Here is a 25,967-nt window from a genome sequence, read left to right on the forward strand (position 1 = left end):
GTACTTAGTAGAACTAATTGTGAACTTTCCACAGTACCTCAAGTTTCACAACGCCATGGACTTGGAGGGTGCCAAACAAGAGAGAAGCACCTACATCTTAATCACAAGAGAAATTGGGCATGGGCAATCCAAATTTCTGCTGGAGAAACGTTTTACAGTCAAAGGAGACAAAGAAGGGAGACCAGGCACTGGTGGCGCAGGTTTTTTTTTTTTTTTTACATGTCCTGTCTGGCAGAGTAGCACTCAGATTTATTTTCACAAGTGGATCATGACGGCTAACGCTACTCTCCACTCAATTTAAAAAAAAATATATATATATATATATATATCCATGTATGTGTGTGTGTATATATATTTCTTTTTTTTTCTGTAACAGTCCAAGTCTGAAATGTCATATCAGGCAGAATGCTTTGCCAATACTGAAACAGTCCTAGATTTCCTTTCTAAGATCCAGATGATTGTTTTTTTGTTGTTTGTTCGTTTTTTTTAACTTTTGAATAGCCCACCTGGTGAGATGATATCATGTAGTTTTAACATCCTAAACAGAGAAGTTCCAAACTTATGACTCAGTGTCTTCTAGTTAATTTAACACGAATGCGAGAGTGCTGGAAGGCTAGTCAGATGATTTGTATTGCATCCCTCCCACATCAATCTTCTGCCCTCTAATGTGCTCGGCCGCCATTGATCTGATTTGGGTTTGTGTGTGTTGGGGGAGAAAAAGTGAATGTTAACTTTCCAGTCCAGACTCTCTTGTCTGCTTTTTTCCCACAGGATTTTAGGACATGTTAGCTGGGAACCATTGTTTTATCGTGTTGTTTGGTCGGATAAAACACCAATCTTTGTGCTATTTATCGTTGACAACAGAATGACAAATTAACAAATATTTACAAAGTGTCACTGTCTTTCTGTATTGGGTTCATAGCAAACATAGACCCACAATAATACGTTTTCTAGCTTCCCCAGCTACTGGGGAAAAAAAAATATTTCCAGCTCCGCAACAAGATTTTTCAGAAAAAGTTGCCAACTTCGGTTGTTTGGCATTGCAACAACTTGCTTGTAGTTTCCTAATGACTTTACGAACTTACCTCCTCTTTATCTTCTAAAACTTTTTGCACTGCATTAAACTATAATTGTCACCAAAAATATTACAGGTATTAATGCATGCCATGGTACTTGAATAAATAGGTTACACTCTTTGCGATGTATGCATATTGTGTAAAGTAATGTTGCGATATGGATAAATTAGTTCTGAATTGTACAGGCCTAATAGGAGTGTTGTTTGAAAGTTGCTGCTGTTACCATTAGGACTCATCATATGTAGTTCATCTATCCTGTCTTTAAATGTAACTTTTAAGAACAAACTATTTACAAATAGTTGGCCAATCGGTTGGCCAAAATTATATTTTTTCCATGTTCATTAACTGGTCTGAAGTCACAACACTGATACTATAACAGAAGGGTCAGAGCAGACTCCACCTGCTGAGAAGACTGAGATCTTTTGGAGTGCAAGGGGCACTCCTGAAGACATTTTTAGACTGTGGGTGGCATCAGCCATCTTCTGTGGTTTTTATGTGGTGGAGGAGCAGCTTATCTACAGCTCGGCAGAAGCGGTTAGATAAACGCATCAGGAATGCCAGCTCTGTCCTAGGATGCCCCCTGGACACAGAGCAGGTGGTGGGAGACAAGAACTCTAGCCAGAGTAATAACATCCTTCTTGGACCCTGTCTCCCACCCCAGGCATGAACCTGTTGTAGAACTGAAGAGCTTCCTCAATGACAAACTGTTGTGGATCCTAAAATGCACAAAGGAGCATTATCGCATGTCCTTCCTCCCAGCAGCTGTTAAACTTTATGACCAACACTGCGCCCAACAAACTCCACAAATTGTTTACAATCCCTGCTGTTATTTGCACAGATTTTCCATATTCTTATAAATAGTCATATTTTTCATGTGCGAATATACAAGCACAGTTTGTAATTTTTTTTATTATCCTACTTAGTTGCACATTTCTTAGAACCCGAGTGCTTTTTTTTATTAACTGTACAGGATTTTTTTCTTATGTTGTATATTTGCCCTTACTGTACAGCGTCCTCTTTCTTATTTTTGTTATATATTACCTAGGGATGCATGTTATATCCGTATTACCATCAGTATCGGCCCTATGAGTAAACCTGAGCCGATTTATACAGCCGATATTTATTTTGATCTTGTTTGTGTATGTGTTTGACACTTGGGCATGTGGCAGTGATAGTGAAGCAGTGCAGGGTTGTGGGATGTTTAACTGAGGTAGAAATTTTTTTTTCCACGGTCTTGAAAGGGTAGGGAAATATATAAAATATAATATAAGTTATCGGTCTTAACGGCAATTTTAATATGGGATCTGATATTGGCCCACGTTTCATATCGCTACGTCCCTAATTTTACTTTGTGCACCTGATCTATACAAACAAAACTGTTCCAGTGCTGGATCAGTCTCCAGAAATGTTTATCTAAATTAGGACATTGATAACTGGGTTTATAAAAACTGTTTCATGCCTGAATGGATTTTAGCTTGTTTTATTTGTTGGTGTAACTATGATTGGTGTTTGCATGAGGTTGTGTTCACCCCCCCTTGGCTTTGTACACTCAGCTGTGAGGGGATTATTCCCATTTCAGAGCTGGCCTGAGGTCACAGGTCAATGGCTGCAGTTGATAGGAGGAGTCAGAGGGTCACTGCTAGGCTGTCTCATATAAGCTCGGAAAGCATCACCACACTGAGCCTACTTGAGCAAACAGCGTAGTGAATAGATCATTTTTAAAGCCAGGGTTATAGAGATGCAAAACCAATCCACCGGATTTGGTATCAGACCGTTTTTCCTTGATTGGCTCTAATCTGTGATTGGCTGCTCAAACACTGAAAGTCTTTTTTCTATTCATTAAATGCGTCGGAACTAGGCTCTCCTACCATTTTCAGTCTTTTAACAAATCATCCTACAGCATCTACTTTGATGTACTTTTTTGAGCTTAAAACCGGACAAAGGTCAGTGACACACTTTAATACATAAACAAGGATAATCTTGTAATTCCATCATTTTTTGTGGGACTCAAAACTAATCTGTATGGAGGATCCTGCAGCATATTTTTCTCATGTCATTGTCCTTAAGAAGAAGAAAATATGAAATCTGTATTGACCAGGAAAAGCTTGTCGATACATTTCTAGGTCATTATCTAGTCATTAAGTGTCTGTAAATGACCTCACCTCTACTAGTTGAGCTGGGAATGTTAAGCTGGTCAGGCTCAGTCCTGATCCGACATACTGACACACATCTCACAGAGAAAAGGCCTGTGCGCCACCGTAGATTTGTCCTGCATCAGCATTCATTTCGCTGGGTTTGTTGCACCTTTTAACCTGCACCAGCTGCGTACACACACTCAAACACACCAGTTTGCTGCAGCTCTGGGATTTATTTGGCCATTGAATCGGCTCTCTTAGCCAATTGGCCATCTCTGTCAGCTCGTTGCTTTCCAATCAGCACATTCCTCTTTCTCTAGACAGGCACAGGGAGACGTTTTTTGGCACCGCGCACACTGGGTGGGGTAATATTCATATCCTGTCCCCTGACCTCAGATTACACACACGCACAGTTACTGTACTGTTTTGCTCATGCTCGCACTCAAAAGACCACATTCTTGCTCTTAACGCACACAGCTTTTTATTCTGTTTGGAATCAGCTGTTACAGTCAGTCTTTCAGCTCGGAGTCCTTCAGTTTCCTTTATGCTCTCTGTCAGCTGCAGAGCCAGTGCAGCCGTGCCAGTCCGTGCCTGTTGTTGTGCCCCACACCAACAAAGAGTCTTCTGTCAGTGTTAATGACCGTCCTCCCCGCTTATTTCCATCTATCCCTTTTTTTTTTCCCTTGATGATACCGCTTCAGCTACAGAACGGGGTTTGGTATGACCCTTGTCTCGAACAACAATGATGCTGCAGTCTGCTAAGATCAATATGCTGCTGGTAGATGGCTCCATGTGAATGTCTCTGAATGTGTTTGACAACACAACCAGCATCTAGCATGCTTGAAACAAAAAAAAAACACACACACATTTGTTGGTGTGTTTTCCTCATAAACGTGTGTGCACCCAGTGGTAAACATCGAGCTGAATGCTGGCCTCTCCTTTTTGAACTTTTTTATTTATTTATTTTTTTAAAGAGAATAACAAAGAACCGAGCGCTCAGTCACTGACTCGCTCACTCTACAACTGTCTGCCCTTTTTTCTCCTCAGTTGTCCCTCCCTCTTCCTCTGTTCTCATGATATCAGTGTTGTGAAACCTGAAGAGGGAATTGAAAGTTACAGGTCTGGATAAATCAGACGTACCTCATACTGGGAATCTACGTACTACAGTCAAGGGGAGTTTCCTTGATGACTTTGTTGTTTGATGCATCCCAACTTTTTGTGGATAGTAACTGGAAAACTTTGAGACTCTCCACTGAGTGTTAATACACCCATCCCCCCCCATGGCCTCAGCATATGTTTATCACCCACTCTCACACAAACTAGCTTTGACTTCATTGACATGTGGTTTTGGGGACTGCTGACAGGACTCTCCCCCTCTGAGCAGGTCAGATGAGCGTTTCCGGTCATTGTGGAGTACGTGTCAGAGGATTGAGACAGAGCAGCCTGAGGTTCGCTACACTTAACACAGCATGCCTGGCATCGCTGAAGACGAAATGAGGAGAATGGCATTACAGGGGTTTGGAGCATTAGGACTGTTTTTGTGTGCAGGAGAGGAGTGTTTGTTAACTGGGCAGGGCGTCTTTGCCTGCATGTTTGCTGCACAAGCAAACTATGTGTTTTGGGGTGCCAGAGAGGTGGACTTTGTCATGCCTCTGGTGCTCTCTGCCAGACTGAGTTAGTGGTGAGAAGCCTGCACAGTCCAAGGCCAAATGAGGGAGGGGAGAGTGCTGGGAGAGATAAATGACAAAATTGTTGTGTGTTACTCCCTCAGATGCTCTTAATTTTGCTAGAGATGCACTGATGAAAGGTTTTTGCACGATTGATGTAAATGAACAACATATAAGAACAACGTTAAAATAACTGTTTGTAGCCCTCCTGTCATGAGCACTCATTAATTACTTAAATAAGAAGCAAAGGCATGTTATGTGTGTGTGAAAAGCCAGTTGCCGCAAAACAGATTTTCAACTAATATGTTGAAACAAAGAAACTGATCAGAGTTTATATTTTAGGTCATCTTAAGCATCTTTTGCTCGTGGAACCTCCAGTGGGGATTTCAAGGTAACTTTGCTTAGTATTTCTGTTTGGTGGATGCCTTCTCTGTCATGATCTACAAACTGGAGCAGGACCAATGTTTCCAGTCACGTGTTTTCCACCATTTTTTTGTGGCACTGTGTTTCATGCTTTTGAATGGTGGTGTCTTAGTGTAATCTTTTTACTCTGTTTTAAATATGTATTCTAAAGCTTATATTTTATTTTGTCTCTATAGATACACGAATAAATAACAAGTAATAAAAAAAAAAAAAGAAAAGAATCTTGTATTAGCGATTGGCACAGTCAGTATTACTAAACATCAGTTTAAATATCAATTTCTGTTTGAAGACCCAAGAGACTGTAGACCCTTACCTCTTGAGATTTCCAAAAGGCTTCCAATGTTGGGGCTGTGCAACATTAGAAGACCATGTAATGCTGATTTTAGTGATAAACATTAAGATGGTGATATCACCTAAGAGAAGTACAAATCTTTCCCCAATCATCTGTTTTTCATCAGTGCTACCAGACTTGCACTCAAGTTTGGGTCAGATGTTGGCATCTGCTGGAGGGAGACTGCATCCATTGGGCTGAACATTACATTGGTATACAGCGTGTTAACTAATTAATCCAGCATGCTCCATGTCAGACAGAGATTGAAAGTTTAAAGGGGAAACGGCACAGCTTTACTGTCTTGGCCTCTATAACTGGAAGTCTGACTTTAACGACCAACGTGGCTCCATAGAAAGTAGTTTCTTTTTGAAGTAGTTTCTTGCATCTCTGTGAAGTGAAAATAACTGACTTTGAGTCTTCTTCAATCAGTAACAGCCTCTACACAGAAAGGTGTTGTAAACATAACCTGGTAGATCTTGGGTTTGATGCTTTCACTAATTGGTAAATGTCAGACTTCTTTAGTTTCTCAGTCTGGAACAACTGCAGTTTCTCAATTCATGTCTCATTTTCTGCTCCGTTTTCCCTAAATCTCCCAGGACTGTCATCAGATCTCTGCGTAGAACAGCTCTTTTCTGCTTTCTGGGATCACATTTGGGTTTCATAGTCTGGAGGATCATGTTTGTTCATAGCGGCTAATGTAGAGCCTCACAATGGTGTTATCTCTTTGTGTAGCTGTAATTAGACTTAGCTGGTAACATGTGGAGTTCAGAAGATTTGCTTCAAAGAGGATTAATAAAATGACTCGGCTGCTGTAAATGTGTTGGCTAAAGCAAAATCCTTGTGTGTGAATGTGTATATCAGAGGAGTGGCTTGTGTGCGCAGTTGTGTGGTGTTTGCGCGGTAATTATGACTAACATGACTGTGTGATGTTACTGTGCTCTCTCCTAGGTGACATCACCCAGAAGGGCTATGAAAAGAAGAGAGCCAAGCTGCTGGCCTCCTACACCCCTCAGCTGCCAAGTAAGGCTGGTTCTTCATTTGTTCTTTTCTTTGCATTTCCTCATATCAGATCTGTCCTTTCTTCGAAGTCTTCTAATAACCTCTTTGCCGTTATTGTGGCAAAAACTTGATGTAACTGCAACAGAGGAAAGTCCTACTCATTTTACCAAGTTGAAAGGTTTAAAATGTTATGGTAATTTACTTGTAAGTTTACATATGAGTTTACTTAAAGCAACCTTTATTGTTTTTCATGTTGAGTTAATGTATGAAATTAATCTAGCTTGTGTGTTAAAATCTTTTCTTCTATAGTCCAAAGGAATTTCTGGGTTTCTCTGGCCCCCTAGTGTCCAAAAGTGTAACTACTTTTTTATATGAACAGAAATTAGCAACCTTTACAGTCCAACTGGCCATTTGTGTCTTAAGTTCTACTAAATCAAATGTGTCTAGAGACTCAAAAACAAGCTTAAGTTTTAATTTATTTATTTTTTCAATTTCTAAATTTTTTAAGAAACAAATTTGTTAGTTTTTAGGTTGTACCACAAAGAAAATGAGTGTACAAAATATTTCTGCAAAAAGGAGGGAAAAAACATGTAGTTTACTACTTAATGTTTCTCTGTACCATTAGTGTCATTCAGATGTGGAAATTCTTTGCAGATGTTACATAATAACACAGTAAAACTTCTAAAGCTAGCCCTTTATTATCGTTCAGAACCTCCAGAACCAATGTGGAGGTCCTTTAAGAGGCTCCGTAGCCACAGGTTGCAGACCCCTGCCCGAACCTTTTTCGCAATTCATCTTAAGTCAATTTTGGTTCATAGTTTCGTTGTACTACAGTGAGACCATCTGATCTGCTAAATATCTTTTATTAGCTACTGCTCACAAGGGTGTCATTTCCTCAGGAAGAATTGTACCACATTACCAGCATCATGGAAAAAAATGTCCTTTTTGACACTTCATTGTAAGCTACGCAATATCCAAAGAGAAACACTCCCCCCTGTTCCTTCTTAGTTTATCCTTGGCCTCGTTTATCTTGTGCTACCACATTATTCTTGCTAAAGGCAATGAGTGCTCTAGTACTTAAAGCATGTTTCTTTAAGTGACCACTGCTTTCTGTTTTTTCATCTACAGCTTGCCTTCAGTGTCAGTGCAAATAGTAGGAGGCTTTCCTTACACCTCATGAGATGACTTTGTCTGGTTAAGTTGTCTCTTGAGGTTGATTTTATTTTTAAAGCCTGCTACTATACAGGGACCATTACAGCTACTCCCATTAAAAGTATAAACTGCAACAATCACGATTACCAAAGCATGCTGCATTATTATTGCCTACACGTTGCTATGGTAGTAAGTGTGTGCCCGGTCTGCGTGCAGCAAGGCTGCTGGTCATTTCAGTCCTTCACCATTTCATACTTTGGCAGATTTGGGTGTTTTGTACACGGCCTTTTCAGGTAGCAAAAGTTAGATTTCAGGGTTCCTGTGATGTCTGGGGTCAACAAAGGTCAGTCATCTTAATTTTAGGCTTTAAAAAGTCTTAAAGAAGCCCAAATTAAGTCTTCAGTTTGAAAGTTTCCAACATTGACAAATACAATTGCAAGTCACATGCCAAAAACACCAATTTACATCGACAGAGTTATATTTAATCTGCTTTTAACTTGTGTCAAGCTAACCTGGAATCAGGTTAATTTGATAAAAATCATTAAATAACAAAGTTATTTTTCGTTATTCTTTTAGGTCTTACTTTTAAATCATAATAGTCTTAAAAAGATCTTCAGAAATCCTTAGTAACAAAAACTTGTAGAAACCCTGAAATTGGTTTAAATGGGTTAAACGTTTCTTTCTTAAGCTGCTCATATTTTTGGGGAAGGACATGTGGGTATGTGACTTTAATAAATATCGTCGGTTAGCAAGAGGTCATTCAGGGTTGTTCTGGTTTAATCAGGAGTCATTTGGTAAATGTATATTAAAATTTAAATAAACTGAGGTTTTATTATTTTATATTATTATATGTATTTACCTACCAAGAGAAATACATCAATATGAAATGGTTAAAGCACATATGATATTGTTTTACAAGTGGAAAGGGAAGAAACGGCAAAGCTTTGAAACAAATAGGGGGGATATGACCCAGAGCTGTCCAACTATAAAGTTCATCTTTGTGTAATTTTTTCACTGCTGCTCTACACCTTCTCATATTTCTTTACTCGCCCCTGTTATCTAGAAGCGGACCTGTCTCTGCCAGATGTACAGCCTTCACCAAGCCACAGTGCCGACCCCAGCCCAAGTCCTGAGGCCCCGCGCCCCTCCACCTCTTCAGCCTCCAGACACCATCGTGCACATCGCAGTGGAGGGGCCAGGGATGAGCGCTACAGATCAGGTTCATAGCTAACTGTTCTACCAAAAAACTATTCAAAACACTGTCCAGCAAAAGTGAAACCAGAAATTCACCATCATACTTCTTAATTTCTATCCTAATATGTCTCGCTCTGTTTATTCCTTCTGTTTAGACATCCACACAGAAGCTGTGCAGGCAGCTCTGGCCAAACACAGAGAAGAGAAGATGGCACTGCCCATGCCGACCAAGAGACGCTCATACTTTGTCCAATCTCCAATAGATAACTGCACACCTCCAGGTAGGATTCATTTCTCACCCCAAACACAGTTACTTTCTTTAAGACCTGAGAGGACAGGGATGTTCCATCTAAAGCCACACAGTACTTTCAAAGAGTATTAATTTTTCCAACATAAAATCGTCAGTCCAACAAACGGTGATTGATGATATATTTTTGCAGGCGTCATTGTGTTAGAGCAGTTTAAAATCACACTGGCGGATTTGCCAATGAGACCACAGGTAAACAAAATTGTAAGTCATTTACATGGGATTACTTACTGGATTACCTACCGGATGGACGCGGTAACCCACAGGATGTAAAAGCTTTTAATGGAGCTCCAGCAGGAGCCCAGCTGGACTTGTTCCAAAGTAAGCTTCAAACTAAGATGGTGGATTATTGGAAAAACGGTCCTACAAATGCAACAGTGTGTGTTTGGGTGAATGATGCCGAAGGAGGTGACGAGCCTCCACAACCACCAATAAAGAAGCCTCATTCCTTGGGCAAAAAAGGTTAAGCCTCCACCTAAGCCCATGGAAAAGCGAGCTCAGACAGAATTGAACTGTTACCTCAGCAAAGAGGTCATAGATGGAGAACATGATCCACTAAAGAGGTGAAAAATGCTCAAACAACATTTTCCTGTTAAAAACATATCTTTGGAAAACCACCGCAAGCACACGTTCAGAATGAGTATTTAGCGCAGGTGGTAATATTGTTAACCATCTGCTCACTTTGCTAAGACCCAACAAGGCAAACACACTTGTTTTCCTGTTAAAGAATATAAAAGGCTTAATTGAAATAGTTAGTTATCCTGCTTATATACCTGTTCTTTCGGCCAGTGGTGTTTATAATGGTTTATGGGATGGTATTTTTTCTGTACAGTCACCTAGTAGCTGTAAGGCCATGTAAGTCTGGTTCAGGTGCTGTTTTCTTGGGCTTTTCGCAAGCGTATCATAGTTACGACAAGAGTCGTTGTGATAATTGTCTTTTATCTTCTTTTCCTTTACATTTTTTTCTCATTTGCTATTAAAGCAGTGTCATAGTCTGTAGTTTAAGTTTGCCCTTAAAGCTATGAAAGACTGAAAGTCAATCCATTTTATACTGCATTAATTCGTGATTAGAATTAGCAGGTTAACACAATTAATTTATAGGCAAAATAAGGAGGGAAAAAATGCTCTATTGACTCAATAAATTCCTCCAGTCGCCTAAGCTTAATTCCTACTCCTTTAATTTAATCCCAACTGTCCTGTATGGAAGAGTGACAAGAAGAAAGCCATTGTCCACAGGAAGCCAAAGGAAATCCCATTTGCAGTTTGCCTAAAACCATGTTGGGGACTCGGCAAACATGTGGAAAGAGGTGCTCTGATCAAATGATCTGGTCACAATTTAAACTTTTGCCATACATGCAAAAAGTTATGTGTGGATGAAAAATACCACTGCAAACACCATCCTGCTTTTCTTCAGCATGAACTGGGAGGCTGGGTAGAGTTGATGGAAAAATGTGGAGCCATATACAGGGCTGTAAGAAAACCAGTCAGTGGCTGCAAAAGACTCAGGTTTACCTCCCAGCAGGACGACATGCCTAAACATACAGCCACAGCTACAACGGAGTGGTTACGATCAAAGTGGTCTCTTGTGTTAGAGAGATTCGGTCAAAGCCATTGGCTAAATGCAGTTTAGCACCTGTGGTAGGACTTGAAATTGATGTTCTACATTCATACGAAAGTGAGCTTGAGATGTCTTGCAGAGAAGAATAAACAGAGCTTCCAGTCTCTACACCTACAAGGCTAATGGAGACATAAGACTTGCAGCAGTAAATGCTGAGAAGGTGGCTCTGCAAAGTATTAAATACACACAACACAGATCTTTGTTTCTAAAAAAGTATAGAAAACCACTAAACAGAGTCAAGGGGTGTAAATACTTTTGCAAGGCACTGCACATATAAAGATATTTAAAAAAATATGTAATTGACTTGAAACAAAAGCCTGAACTCTATTTATTCATGGTTTGCTGTTCTCAGATACGTCCTCTGCATCAGAGGATGAAGGCTCGCTTCGCAGAAAGGCAGCTCTCAGTACAGTGCTCGCTCAGACCCTCCAGAGCCCCGATTACTGGATTAACCGCTCCGTCCAAAGCTCTTCCACATCCTCGTCCGCTTCCTCCACCCTCTCCCATGGAGAGCCCAAGACACAGCCTCAGCCCCAGCTTCAGCCTGGTGCCTCGTTGCTGGCCGACGTCCTGGCCCACACACGTATAGGTACACCGTACTGATGGAGAGACAGACTATTCAATGGTTAAAATCTATTGCTAAGTTTTTGTCAATGATGTTTTTTTTTTTTTATGTCCACCGATAGAAAACAGTGTCCCGCCTGACGTGACGTCCTCCACTCCACAGGATAGAGGATCCAGAGTGGACCTTCCTCCAGCAGTCAGGGGCATTAGCCGTGGACAGAGCCGCTCCAGCATGCTGGATACAGCTGACGGTACTCTCACACAAGCCGGGATGTGTATAAATGTTCGTTTAGGGACTCAAATGGGCCAAAAAATCAAACTGACTGTCTGTAAACTTGGGTTTACTGTTGCCTGGTTCTTCCTTTAAGTTGTGGGATAAACTGTTAGCATGTTTTAATTAGGATAGAGGAGTGTTCAATTCATGTTTTTGACAAAGGGGTTCTATATGAATGTAGAAAAATGTTGATTTCTCACCGGCATAATGATTTCACAGTGTGGTGAATGGTGTTAATGACAGATGTTTTGTGTTCTTTCTTTTGGGTCCATTAATCCTGTCCCTGTCTTGCCTTTGATTTAAAAAAAGGAAAAAGAAAAGGTAATATACAACGAACCCGGGGAAGGGGAGGGATGCTGACGAGGCCCAAATCAGCTTGCTTTCCAGCATCTTTTTTTGTTTGTCTGGTGTCTTAGGTTTAGAAGTAGAGATCTTCCTGTATTTGGATTTTCCTAAAAATCATCCAGTCTTTGTGTCTCCTCCTGTGTAAATCTTCCCTGTCGAATCCTTCCTGCTGCTAATTCTGATGCTGACTGTGCTAGAGCCTAGCGTTCTGCCTGTGTGAGATAAAGTAGGGATGTGTGTTTGGGCAGAACTGCATGTGTGCTTCTGTCTTGGTTGTTTGCATGAGTTCTTGACTTTTTCCTGATGTTTGTCCAGGCGTACCGGTCAGCAGCCGGGTGTCCACAAAGATCCAGCAGCTGTTGAACACGCTCAAGCGGCCCAAACGACCCCCACTCAGCGAATTCTTCCTCGACGACTCAGAGGAAATTGTAGAAGGTGAGTCCCATCAGTGAAGAGAGGCTCTTTAGTCAGGCTTAGATTGTCAAAGTTACAGTTTGTTAGAAGAGTTAATTCATTCTGAATGATTGCAGCTCGTTTTATTAGTTCATGTCTTAATTTTTGAGTTAACCATGACCACTGTAAACACTAAGAGGTTGAAGTTACAAACAAGCCTTTAGCTGTTTAAAGGCTTAAAGAACTGGTAAATGTCTAAATGTCCCCCCGCTCTTTTCATGTCCAGTTCCACAGCCAGATCCCAACACCCCGAAGCCTGAGGGGCGTCAAATCCTCCAAGTGAAGGGAGACCCTCTGGGAGTGGTCAGCAACTGGCCCCCTGCCCTGCAGGCCGCCTTGGCCCGTTGGGGGGCCACCCAGGCTAAGAGCCCGGCCCTCACTGCCCTGGACATCACCGGCAAACCCCTCTACACTCTCACATATGGTGAGTGTTGATGATATATTAAAATAGTTGGCTGGTTTTTGCTTCCCAAATGGTGGTTGTCATGTTTATTGTTCCCTTTAAATAAATTTGAGGTTTATTACTTATAAATTGGATCAGATAACCACAGTGCCTTGCAAAAATGTTCATATTACTTCTATTTTTTCTTGTTACAACCACAAACTTAAGTCTATTTTTTTGGGCTTTAATATCATTTACACAACACAAAATAGCTTATAGATATGTGGTGGAAGGTAAACTATACATGGTTTTTAACATCCGTTGATCCATCATCAATACCTACTTATCCTTGCAGGAGGTTGATGCCCCTCTCCAGGATCATTAGAAGAGAGGGGGGGGTACACCCTTGACAGGTCGCCAGTCCATCACAGGGCAACATAAGGGCACACAGGGCAAACAGCCATGCAAGGACTCATACCTCAGGGCAATTTTAGAGAGACCAATTTAACCTAACAGTCATGTTTTTGGACTGTGGGAGGAAGCATTTTGCACGTAGACCAAAAAGTTGAATCTGTCCAGAGTACCTTCTTGCACAAGGTTTGCTGTGTCCATTACATGGCGTTGTGGCAAACTGTCACAAGGCATTCAGAGAGGTCTGAAGGTAATCGGTTGCACTGGATTATATTTAGGATTATCAGAGTAATTCTGTTGAATCTAATTCCAAGAAATACAGGAAGGTTTGTGGATTTAACTTTAACAAAATGTAAGAAAATGTTAAGGGGAATGAAAACCACGGCCAAGGCGCTGTAGATATTTGCTGGTTGGAGAATAACACCTACAGCCCTGTTCATGCAGTGTGTAGCTACAGGGCCTTTTTAATTCCCTCCCTCCCTCAGGCAAACTCTGGAGTCGCAGTTTAAAGCTGGCATACACTCTACTGAACAAGCTGGGGACTAAGACTGAGCCTGTCCTGCAACCTGGAGATCGAGTGAGAGATTGTCACACACTCTTTTGTGCTATCTAAGAGTTAAAAGGGAGCATTAAAGACGAAACAATCTTTCTGGCTCCCAGGTGGCGTTGGTGTATCCAAACAGTGACCCTGGAATGTTCTGGGTGGCTTTCTATGGCTGCTTGTTAGCTGAAGTCATTCCTGTCCCCATCGAGGTACCTCTGTCACGTCAGGTAAACATTTATACATTGATCAAATGAAAATTCAAACGATAAAGGTGGAATAACCCAATTTAAATGGTGATTCTATTGATTTTAGCAGTAGCTCAGAGATTTTGTTATTCTAGATTCTTTTGTCCTTTGTCCTTCTGTTTAGCAGTCTTGTCTTTAAATCTTAACTCTTTCCCTGTGTAGGATGCAGGTAGCCAGCAGATCGGCTTCCTGTTGGGCAGCTGCGGTGTGAGTTTGGCACTGACCAGTGAGGTGTGTCTCAAAGGGCTGCCCAAGACACCAAACGGGGAGATCGTCCAGTTCAGAGGTCAGCAAACAGAAACAGCCTATGCCAGTCCTGCAAACAGGAATTCTTTATATCAGCAAGTGTCTTATTTTATGCTCCTTGTGTTCTGGGGTGTTTTCCAGGATGGCCAAGGATGAAGTGGGTTGTTACTGACACCAAGTACCTGACAAAACCATCCAAAGACTGGCAGCCACACATTCCCACTGCCAACACTGACACGGCCTACATAGAGGTATTCTAAGAACATGATCTCATAAAGGCATGCAGTTTTGACTGGTTTAGAAAATGAATTTAACCACACATTTTTGAATAATTGCAATGACATTAATTATTCTAGGGTTAGGTGTCAAAGACACAAATCAAATTTTACATTCAAACTTATTTTCATTTTTTTTGGTCCCTGCATGAAATGTTCTGAGGGGGAAAATGAAGATATACACTTAAAGCATTCCAAATATTTTTGTTTCTTGTATATTTCTGTTAAGAGTCGTCTTACTTAGAGTTTTTGGTAAACTGGTGCCTTTGTTCACCTGTTTCTTTCTGTAAAAGTATAAAGCGAGTAAGGAGGGAACAGTGATGGGAGTTGCTGTTTCCAAGATTGCCATGCTGACACACTGTCAAGCCTTGACTCAGGCCTGCAACTACTGCGAAGGTCTGAACTGGATCTAACATATAAACCTCTTCATCTTCTCTCTTTGCTCTTTTACTAAAAGCTGTGAAAGCTAAAAGATGGTTTTTCCTTCTCAGGGGAGACACTGGTCAATGTATTGGACTGCAAGAAGGATATGGGCCTGTGGCACGGCGTCCTATCGGTGAGGCTGGTTGCAACGGCAGCTCATATACCCATGAGAGGCTGTTTTTCACCCCTTTCGGTCAGACAGATGAATAAAACCGACTGTATGTATGTTTATTTGTCTTGCAGAGTGTTATGAACAGAATTCACACCATCACTGTGCCATATGCGGTCATGAAAGCCTGTCCCATGTCCTGGGTGCAGAGGGTTCACATCCACAAAGGTTCAGCCACAGTTATTTTAGATACATTTTTTCTGTTTTGTCATGTTGTTGTGTAGTTTCTGTTCATCTGTTTAACGTGATTTGTATGTAATCGTTTTAAAATTGACGGGGATTGCCAAGATGACCAAATGTATTTGGCACACAAGTATGGAGAAAGATGCTGAAAATACCAATTCTAATCATTTCTATAATCAAGTTGTGCAACAGCCTCCTTTACCAAACCGGTGTATTTACACCAGGCACCAATCCACTTTAGCATTATGAACATCTGCTGCTACTGTTGGTCATTAAACCACTCTGACCAGTCAGGTAAGAATATAACTTGGCTTATCTGGTGTTTCTGATACAGTTAGGTAACTCTGGTCCAGTTTCTGTGGATTTAGACTGAACTTACATACTTGACATTAGTCTCCCTCTCATCTTTGCTGGACCCTTGCAGTTTCTCCAGGCTACTTTCCATGTCATTTTGAGGGGTTAGGTGACTGCTGAGATCAACATATAAGAGGTGACATTACTCCACCATGGTGTTCAGATCAGTGGAGGGTCTCAAAGCAACATGATGTGACTGACTGAAAGCAGTGGAGGCTTCCGTTTTTAAAAGCAAACATAAGTGGTGTCTTTTTCGTTTGTACGAATCTCTGGGAATCATTTAATCTGAATTGCTATTTAAAATGATCTTAAGTTGAATATATCTGTAGTTTTACTGCGCCTTTAGTTTGACTTCATATTCATGTTAAATATTTAATTGTTTAATTGCTCTCATATCAGTTCAGTTCATTTAGCAAAACTTTATTTTCCTTCTCGGTATTTAATGTTCTTATTTATCTTCTTACTACTTTTTATCATTTGTGATCTTTGTTTTACCAATCTTATCTTATTTTATGAATATATACTTTTTAATTTCTTTCTGTACTGTTTCCTTGTCATCATCCATTGCCTCCTGTTCTTTTTTTTTTTATCTGAGGTAAACACTTTGTGTCCTCCCTTATGAAAGAAAACTGCTCTATAGCTAAAGATTGACTGATTACCTCATTGATTTTTACCTGTGAATGCTCATAATGCTCATGGTTGTCCTCTTACAGCACGTGTGGCCTTGGTCAAGTGCAGAGACCTTCACTGGGCCATGATGGCCCACAAGGATCAGAAGGACATCAACTTGTCTTCTATACGAATGCTTATAGTGGCTGATGGGGCAAACCCTTGTGAGTGGCTTTCCTTTCATAAGTACAACCCCTTTGTACCAATTAAAAATCAACACGTAGGTAGATTCGGCCATTGTTTTGTTAATACGTTCATCCACTGTTTACTGTCAGGGTCTGTATCGTCGTGCGATGCCTTCCTGAACGTGTTCCAGTCTCATGGTCTGAGGCCTGAGGTCATTTGTCCATGTGCCACCTCCCCTGAGGCCCTGACTGTGGCTATACGCAGGTACCACATGAACATCAACACTGACACTAAATCTGATTTTATAATCCTAATAGGTTTTTGCATGAAAACGGGGTTTTTGACGCACCAAGATTTTAAAATTGTCAGTTGATTTTCAAAACCTGAGAGACCCCACTCACGATCATAGACATAACAGGTTTGGTCTTACAGTGTGTGGCGTGCAGCCACACGTCAACCACACCACACACAAACACATTTCACTCACAAACATTCAGGTGTCAGACAGGAAATCTCACAAATCCTCTTGAGATCAAACGTGAGCTCAGAGGAATTCCCCTCCATGTTTTCGTCACCTCGCTTTCTGATTGGCTGCACGTCACATTCAACAGGCTGCGTGCTCATTTGTCCTCGGGGAACACCCCACACGACAGGATTTTGTGCTAAGGGAATCCAACATGTTGAATATCCTCGATTTGAGGTCTGAGCGGTCCCAACGTCCTTCTGGGCAGACTAGATCACACTTAACAGACCACACCCAGCAGGAATATCTCATAAAATTATCTTAATAGCCATCACGATAATCGGGGGGGAAGGGGAAGATCAGGTCAAAAATCGACATAAGAATCCTGCCGTGTTAATTAGGCATAACCCCGGGGTTTTACTGGGTGAATGAAGTTGCTTCAAGAGTACATTTTATAAGAAACTCTAAAAATGATTTTAAATGCTGTTGACCAGTGAGGTGTGCCTCTAAAAGCCCACTACAGGCCAGTCCTTAACATCTGAAGGGACAGATGTGGCCCACGGGCCTTTTAAGGCCAGTGTCAGCCCTAACCCAAAATATTAACTCGTTTTAATTACACTGCTGGGAAGAAGGTCCAGTGTTCCTCAGATTTTAATGTTCATGTTGCCTCTACCAGATTATTATAAAGAGTGCAAGAAAGAGACCGAGTGAGATTGGAAGAATAATAATTATGTGGTTCAAAGACCATCTGTGATGAATTTTAGGTTAACTTTGCAGGAAGTATTTATTAAACAAATATCTCCTCTTTCTGGGTATATGTGCCATCATATATTATTATTTTTCTTTCATCTCTGTAGACCTGGCACACGTGGAGCTCCTCTCCCAGCCAGGGCCATCCTGTCCATGGGTGGGTTGAGTCACGGCGTCATCAGGGTCAACACGGAGGACAAGAACTCTGCTCTAACTGTGCATGACGTCGGCCACATTATGCCTGGAGGTGAGCGCCTGCAGCTGGAGCCGATGTGCAGTCATTTACATTAAATTCTTACCCCTTTCTTTTTCACGCTTAGAGGTTCTAAACGTATTTAATCCTAATATTGGGACGTTATTGTGTGTTCCAGCTCTGATGTGGATTGTGAAACCAGACGGGCCGCCACAGCTGTGCAAAACAGATGAGATTGGAGAGATAGTGATCAACTCCCGGGCTGGAGGAACGATGTACTACGGCCTTCCTGGAGTCACTAAGAACACATTCGAGGTCTTTCAGAGATTAATATTTCTGTTTGCTTATAAACTTATTGCCTCATTATTTGACTCCAGAAATGATCCAGCATGTTTATCAGCTGATGTAAAGCTGATGTATTGTGAAATGTGGCTGCAATCAGTGTTAAACTAACACACAGTGAAGTGTATTAAAAAAATTAGGATGGAAAAAATCGTACTAAAATGATCCATTTGAAAGTTTCACCAACACCTTGAAATTATTCCAATAATATCTGTTGTCTGACATGGCAAGAAGTGTTACAGCAGTTTTTTTCCCATTATTCTCTGTGCAGTTTTTCTTTTATCTCCACTGTATTCAGGTATTAAAGCTACTATATCTTATTCTTGCACAGATATTTAAGTTGAATCTGAACTTTCTTTCTGATACTTTCTCTTTAGGTGATCCCTGTCAACCAGGCTGGAGCACCCATTGGAGAAGTTCCCTTCGCTCGGACCGGTTTACTTGGATTTGTGGGACCGGTAAGGAGTGCAGGAGTGTTTCTGTTGAGGTGGAGGGGACATATTTATTATTTTATTCACATGTCTTTAAGATTTTTCACTCAATAATTCGCTGAGAAAACTGCACCACTCTTACATTTTTGGATAATTTTGTGTCTTTTTTGTGTGTAAATACTGAATGGAAAAAAAGACTCAATTAGCAGACTTTAAAAACTAAATTACGTTATTGTTAATTTGTGATCAAATTTGGAGGCCAAATATGGGCAGATGTGACCATTTATTTGAGGATTTTAGCACATTATAGATAAAACAGCACTGCTAGCTTCAGCCTATTTAATCATATTGGGTAAAACTGTGTTTTGATTCTTTGGTTTTGGGAAGTAATTGGACTTAATTTCACAGTTTAAGAGTTTAGTGGTTGTCATTCATAGCTTTCTCACACCTTCATGTTAGGAGGGATGAAGCCCTGATTAAAACCATCTGAATTTTAATTTTTCTCTTTGTCCTATAGGGGAGTCTTGTGTTTGTTGTAGGGAAGATTGAGGGACTCCTGATGGTGAGCGGGCGACGCCACAATGCTGACGACCTGGTGGCCACCGCATTGGCAGTGGAGCCTGTCAAAACAGTTTACAGGGGGAGGTATGACTCTGCTGCTCCCTGTGAGCCACGGAGAACAGACAACAGTCACTGTGTTTCCCCATGCAGTTCCTCATAACACTGCATAGTTTCTGCAAATAAAACTTTGAACTGTTACCAGCCTCTTTTAGTTTTAACAAATACTACATGCCACATTCGATGTACATATGTTCTCTTGGTTTTACATTTTCAAAGTCTCCTCTAAGGATGCTCGCTCTTCGTTTTTCTTTAAGTGTTTTTAATTTATGTTTGTGGACTACGTGTGTATTTTTTGAGCCGGTGTCTCAGCAAAATTTCATAATGGATATATTGACAAAAAAGACTCTTGAATCTTGAGCGAACTCTTAAGGTATATTTTGATGTCATTCCCTCAGGATTGCTGTGTTCTCAGTGACTGTGTTTTATGATGAGAGGATAGTGATTGTAGCAGAACAGAGACCGGATGCCAGCGAGGAAGACAGCTTCCAGTGGATGAGTCGAGTGCTACAGGTAATATATCTGTTTAAATCTTTTTCTGGATAAAACATTAAGAAAGATCTTCTTCGACAGGAACTACGGGGCTGGGAGACAACGTTTGCCCCCTTACAAATTTATTCCGTTTTCATGTCTTTTGCCACACTTTAGTGTTTCAGTTCAGGAAACAAATGTTTAACAGGCAAATATAAAAAGAGTACATTTCTTGGGATTTCAATATACTAAGAGAAAAAGTCATTGTGTAATATCACCAACCTGGACCTACCAGCTTATTCCGGGGCTTCTACAGGGTCTGCAAGCCCCAGATTCAATAATCTCACTTTTATGCCTTAACAAGTCACAGCCTTCTCACATAGGCCTTAAATCACAAAACACATGATTCTTAGTCTCTTTATATAAATAAAAGTGCTGTTATTTTAGCTTTTCTTACCTGTGCGATGGTCAGACAAGCAGCACAATGGCCCGGGTCCATTCTGCTGCTTGTCTGTGCTGCACCTGCAAACGTATAGCTGGTCTTAATCCCTGCTGACAGCAGGCACAGTAGCAGACACACATGGTCTTACCTTTGAGGGAAAATGTTCCAACACCCTTCTGCAAAAAAGATGTTAAAGTTTATCCTCAATTTTCTTAGCTTAAAAGTTCATCTTGTAAAAAAAACAGCTTTGTTGTTTAGCTTAAAGTTCTAAAAGTTGACGGCACTCATAAATGAACTAATTTGAATTCATAAGTGCACAACACTAGGTATTAACATGGTAATAGATTGTACCACTATATCTGTCTTTTTTCGTCTTAGTGTATTTTTTTTCTGCCATCCTTCTCAAGGAAATACTACATTACATGTGTTAGGCCTGCATCATTTGTTCCATTTTTCCTCATAAGGCGATCGACAGTATCCACCAGGTTGGCCTTTACTGCCTCGCACTTGTGCCAGCCAACACCCTCCCAAAGACGCCATTAGGAGGCATCCACATCTGTGAAACCAAGCAGAGTTTTCTGGACGGCAACCTGCATCCCTGCAACATCCTCATGTGTCCGCATACATGTGTGACAAACATGCCCAAGCCACGGCAGAAACTGCCAGGTGAGCCGTCATGGGTTTCAGAATACTGTATGGAACCACAGCAAGTAGAGAATAGTAATAGCATGTGACGGATAAAAGCTTTTTACAATTTTGTTTTTGCAATTTTTTCCCCTAAAGTTCAATTCTGATCCGTTTCAATTGTTTTGGATCAGTTCAGCTTGTGCTCTATAATTTCTGAATAAAGGGAGGTGGTTACTTTGGTGGGCTTAGAGGCAGAAATTATACCAGGGAATGTTTTTTGTGTATAGGAACATCAGTGTGACAGTTTTTCACTCTAGTTTCTGATCTTCTCAGTGGATGTTGGTCCTGCTTCTATGCTTGTTGGGAACCTGGTGGCAGGGAAGCGGATTGCCCAGGCAACAGGCAGAGAGCTGGGTGTGGTGGAGGATCAGGACCTTATTCGAAAGGTAGCATTTCACAGATCACTGTTAAAAACACTGTGGCACATGATCCTGCTATATTAAACCGTCCCATTTATTTCTTTTTCAGTTGCATTCAGCATGAGTTTAAGTTCAGAACGTAAAATACTGTTCTCCACTGTTTATGCTTTCTTTAAACACAATATATGATTTGTTAAACTTTTACTCTGCTGATTAAAGCATTAATGAAGAGCATTTCAGTGTTTTTCCCCTGTGGATGCAAAGCTGAAGTTCTGTGATTTGTAGCTTTCAATGTAGCACTAAACTAAAGGGATATTTCACAGTTTTTAGGGAATCTGGACATCATTTAATGTCTTCAGTTTGACCAAACCTGAACTAATAAGTCTATACCGAGCATAGATATATTACACTAGTTAAAATCCATGAAACCTTTATTTGTAAAAACTCTATAAAAAACTATAGATTCCAGCTAAATATAAGAGCAACCTATGAAGTACATAAAATCACACTGATCCTTCCAGACACTGGTCTCTTTTGAAATGTATGCTGTTTGGAAAAACTTTCCATAGCTGAAGTCCAGTGATCTGCCTCAGTGCGACGCATCCGGTGTGTTAACGACAAGCCATCAAATCACTCACCTTTGCCAATAGGTCATATCGCTAAACTGCTGTGCCCTTCTAATGAAGCTGGTATTCTTTATTTTCTAGTGAATGAAAACCATTGTTACACCTGTGCTTCAATATGATCCCGGGGCTTATTACAAACTGGTGTAGCATCATTGAAATTGATCAATTTGTTTATTGAATTTATTGACCAAATAGATTGACATGAAACAGTGAAAGTAACTGGTATCCAAATGTGTTTAAATCACACTGATGCATAACTTGGAAATGCTCTGAATGTATTATCCAAGCATCTGTCTTGGAAATTGGATGCTGATCTCTTATCCTCAACCTGTGCTGTTGTTTTGCGGGGCTACAGCTCTGTATGTGGCCCACCATGATGGTAAGGCTCTAGTCTGCCCCCACCTGCTCATCTCTGCTTATGCTGCTTCTGTCAGTCCCCTGTGCTTCGGCAGCTGTAATAACCCTGACCCCCACCCCCGTCCAGCAACAGCTTCACGCAGCCAAGCCAGCTGTCCTGGCCGGCTCCTCACTCAACAGGGATTCACACATATACTCTCAGTCTGAAATTGATCAACTTTCTCAAATTTTAACCCAACAATTACTGCCATTCTTTGTGCTCAGCGAGGACCACTTTTTGTTTCCAACATGAACTCTAGGATTGGGAGCGCATCAGTGTTTACCTCTGCTTGCTGTTATCAGTGTGAAGCTCCCACGTGCAGCATGGCTTTATTAGTGGTCAGAGCAAGCAGCCTGCATGATGTCCCTCCTGATTCAGAGCACGACATGTTGTCTTACTGAGCGTGTGATGGTGCCGAGGACAACGCCGACTAATGACGCAGTAACTCTGCTCGGTGTTTGTGTGTCCACAGAACATGCTGGTATTTAGTTTCTGTATTTGTTTTTATGTGTGGCCTTATGTTTTGTCTTTTGTCTGTAAGGGAACTGTTTGTTTTGATGTTCTCGTCCACTGTGGTTATTTTTGGACAGATTCCTTCTCCTAAAATTAGGATGCTGATAATTATATATTTTTAACCAATAAAATATCAAGGAAGGCGTTAATTTTAAGCAGTTTTGTTTTTGGAAATTGTACGTTAAGCCAGTCAGAAGTGTTTTTTTTTTTTTTTTCTTTCTTTGGACCTGTTGAGATGCCTGTGGCTTGTTCATTTTTCAAAGAGCCTCCATTTTACGCGTTAATAGGTGCAGATGCTCCCAGCATGACCCTCAACTTGATGGAACTTGATTTTGTTCCTGTCTTGCTTTATATGGGAGATCAACAGCAGAACAGGATATGTTTGTTGCATTTGTGATCCGATCATCAGTGAGTTTGTAATGACCTAATTTGTCACAAACAGCAGGAGCTCTTTTTACTGTTAGTTGTTGTTTGTAAGGAACTGTTGATGTTTTTACATGTTTATCCTTTTTGCATTATTTTTGCTAGCAATGTAATTTGTTGTACATGCACTCGGTGACGATAAACGTTAAGCTCCCAGACATGGGGGCATAACTTTTTTTCTTATCTCAAATCCAGTCTAAAATAATAATAACCCACCTGATAAAAATTGCGCCTCCTTCTGATTGCCCGACGACTCATTCTGTTTTGATGCCTTTTCAGCACCAGTTCCTGTCTGAATCTCTGCAGTGGAGAGCCCAAACTGACCCGGATCATGTTCTCTATGTTCTGCTCAATTCCAAGGTATGTTAAACACGTTCACACAAAGACACGTAGACATTCACTAAGTGAAGTCAGCCACAGCTTCTAAACACGTGCAGTACTTTGTTTTGAGATGGCTTTTTATTATGAATCATGACAGTCTGTTCTGGCAGTATGGCAGTATCTTCACCATTTTGTTTGCTGCAGGGTGTACCAGTGTGCACAGCAACATGTGCACAGCTACACAAGAGAGCAGAGAAAATCACTGCTACACTTATGGAAAGAGGAGGCCTAAACACAGGCGACAACGTGGTGCTACTTTACCCCCCAGGTGAGTCTCAAAGAGTCAAACAATGCAGGTTTTTTTTTTTTCTAATGGCACCTTTCTGTGTTTCACCTGTGAAAAAAGGATGGTCAAATTTTTATGTCGCAAAGGTTTTAGTTCACATTCTGTCTCCACTGCAGGTATTGACCTGATTGCTGCCTTTTATGGCTGCCTCTACGCAGGGGTGATCCCTGTGACAGTGAGGCCGCCTCACCCCCAGAATCTGGCTGCTACTCTCCCCACAGTCCGCATGATCATTGATGTGAGTGCAGTCCATATGACAGAAATGTGAAAACCAATAAGTCATTTGGAATCAGCTCTGCTCTGTCTTTTGAATTGAGTCCATATTGGGTACCACCCAATTTCACCTTTTAAATTTTTTATTCTTTAGGAAAGGGATCAGCAAACCATCAGTCATCTTGTAAAAAATTAATAGAGTTTGCTCTTAAAGCACAGCTTTTGGTTCTGTCAAAATGATCTCTTGGGTTTGTGGTTGTTGTTTTTTCTCAGGTGAGCAAAGCAGCCTGCATCCTCACCACTCAGCCCCTCATGAGGATCCTCAGGTCCAGGGAGGCTGCCGCAAGCGTTAATGTCAAAACGTGGCCAACGATCATCGATACAGGTGCAGAACGTCGATACATGTTCAGATAAGGACTGCTTTAAAGCATGATGAGATGCAGCAGAACGGAGCTGTTTTCTGAATTTTCCTTTTTTATGGTTTTTCTAAACCAGCTTCGAATGTGTTAACACAGAATTATGTTTTTTTTTGCTACTAGAGGTCCTCGTTTTCCCTTCTCTACCTGTTAAAAAAACCTAAAGATCAATGTCATAATGAAACGTTTCATATTTTTCTGATTAGTTTTTACATTTTACTGTAAAATGATTTACCCCTCTGATTATCCAGCACACAGCAAGATATAAAAATAATCTAATTAATCATGAAAAAATAAAATATATAAGATCATATTGCCTCCTACCAGACGATCTTCCCAGAAAGCGGCCTCCAAACATCTACAAACCTCCTACAGCTGAGATGCTGGCCTACTTGGACTTCAGTGTGTCTACCACCGGCATGTTGACTGGAGTCAAGGTAAATTAAATATGAAACTCTTTAAGGTAGCACTTTGTAGCAGCAAAGATTCACAGATTGAAACAGAAATGATCACATTTTTAAAAGGCAAAAGGTTGGGCGTGGCGCTGCTAGTGTAGGGGTTAAGCGTGCGACCACGTACAGAAGCTATAGTCCTCGGTGCGGCTATCCCGGGTTTGAGTCCCGGACCCGTCGACCTTCACCGAATGTCTCCCCAGCTTTCTTTGCCCCTCTTTCCTGTCTACCTACTATCGAAAAATGAAAAATAAAGGCCTCTAGTGCAAATGTGTACAAATGTGGAGTCAGTAATCCCAGTATTAACAGTGTTTAACATTATTTTGAGATATATTTGTTTTCCTTTAAAAGTGTCACCAAACCATGTTCTGCGTGTGTGAATTTCTTTAGATGTCTCATGCGGCCGTCAGCACTCTTTGCCGCTCCATTAAGCTGCAGTGTGAGCTTTACTCCTCACGCCAAATAGCCATCTGCCTGGACCCGTACTGCGGCCTGGGTTTTGTCCTTTGGTGCCTCTCCAGGTACCTCGAACACACAAAGACTAAAATATGTCGCCCTTCCACGAAAAATAATGGTTCCACAGACACTGCAGCTACTCTGTTTTGTTGTTTCTCAGTGTTTACTCAGGTCACCAGTCTATCCTTATTCCTCCGCTGGAGCTGGAGACCTCGCTGCCTCTGTGGCTGAGCACGCTCAGTCAGTACAAGATCAGAGACACCTTCTGCTCCTACTCTGTCATGGAGCTGTGCACCAAAGGCCTGGGCACGCAAACAGAGATGCTGAAGGTCAGTGTCGCTATCAACCTGAACAACAGATGAAGGTTACGTGTTTACAGTGTGCTTATGATTTACTCATTTTGTAAATGTAGACGACTGGAGTTTCCAGGTCTAGAAAAGTATGGAAAAAAAGAGTGTGGAAGAACATTAGTGTTCAGTCTTT

At 41.1% G+C, this 25,967-nt stretch overlaps 1 protein-coding gene across 2 annotated transcripts in view; it reads left to right on the forward strand.

The window, feature by feature from the left end:
* Nucleotides 1–25,967, forward strand: part of dip2ba (disco-interacting protein 2 homolog Ba) — a 57,917-nt gene that overhangs the window by 25,522 nt on the left and 6,428 nt on the right. The window contains exons 2-32 of one of the 2 annotated variants that reach the window (XM_047360362.1): nucleotides 6,581–6,652; nucleotides 8,847–9,002; nucleotides 9,133–9,258; nucleotides 11,255–11,491; nucleotides 11,589–11,717; nucleotides 12,050–12,061; nucleotides 12,401–12,520; nucleotides 12,765–12,962; nucleotides 13,817–13,908; nucleotides 13,992–14,102; nucleotides 14,283–14,406; nucleotides 14,508–14,617; nucleotides 14,935–15,037; nucleotides 15,133–15,197; nucleotides 15,308–15,401; nucleotides 16,484–16,603; nucleotides 16,715–16,829; nucleotides 17,886–18,025; nucleotides 18,150–18,286; nucleotides 18,691–18,771; nucleotides 19,262–19,389; nucleotides 19,761–19,875; nucleotides 20,740–20,941; nucleotides 21,236–21,348; nucleotides 23,560–23,640; nucleotides 23,806–23,929; nucleotides 24,064–24,185; nucleotides 24,434–24,545; nucleotides 24,904–25,013; nucleotides 25,419–25,549; nucleotides 25,645–25,813. In XM_047360362.1, the coding sequence (XP_047216318.1) occupies nucleotides 6,581–6,652; nucleotides 8,847–9,002; nucleotides 9,133–9,258; nucleotides 11,255–11,491; nucleotides 11,589–11,717; nucleotides 12,050–12,061; nucleotides 12,401–12,520; nucleotides 12,765–12,962; nucleotides 13,817–13,908; nucleotides 13,992–14,102; nucleotides 14,283–14,406; nucleotides 14,508–14,617; nucleotides 14,935–15,037; nucleotides 15,133–15,197; nucleotides 15,308–15,401; nucleotides 16,484–16,603; nucleotides 16,715–16,829; nucleotides 17,886–18,025; nucleotides 18,150–18,286; nucleotides 18,691–18,771; nucleotides 19,262–19,389; nucleotides 19,761–19,875; nucleotides 20,740–20,941; nucleotides 21,236–21,348; nucleotides 23,560–23,640; nucleotides 23,806–23,929; nucleotides 24,064–24,185; nucleotides 24,434–24,545; nucleotides 24,904–25,013; nucleotides 25,419–25,549; nucleotides 25,645–25,813 (3,749 nt within the window). The remainder of the gene's footprint in view (nucleotides 1–6,580; nucleotides 6,653–8,846; nucleotides 9,003–9,132; nucleotides 9,259–11,254; nucleotides 11,492–11,588; nucleotides 11,718–12,049; nucleotides 12,062–12,400; nucleotides 12,521–12,764; nucleotides 12,963–13,816; nucleotides 13,909–13,991; nucleotides 14,103–14,282; nucleotides 14,407–14,507; nucleotides 14,618–14,934; nucleotides 15,038–15,132; nucleotides 15,198–15,307; nucleotides 15,402–16,483; nucleotides 16,604–16,714; nucleotides 16,830–17,885; nucleotides 18,026–18,149; nucleotides 18,287–18,690; nucleotides 18,772–19,261; nucleotides 19,390–19,760; nucleotides 19,876–20,739; nucleotides 20,942–21,235; nucleotides 21,349–23,559; nucleotides 23,641–23,805; nucleotides 23,930–24,063; nucleotides 24,186–24,433; nucleotides 24,546–24,903; nucleotides 25,014–25,418; nucleotides 25,550–25,644; nucleotides 25,814–25,967) is intronic. The other variant, XM_047360368.1, reaches the window with a different exon arrangement.

The sequence above is a fragment of the Girardinichthys multiradiatus genome, chromosome 1, assembly GCF_021462225.1.
Source record: "Girardinichthys multiradiatus isolate DD_20200921_A chromosome 1, DD_fGirMul_XY1, whole genome shotgun sequence".
Lineage (NCBI taxonomy): Eukaryota > Metazoa > Chordata > Actinopteri > Cyprinodontiformes > Goodeidae > Girardinichthys > Girardinichthys multiradiatus.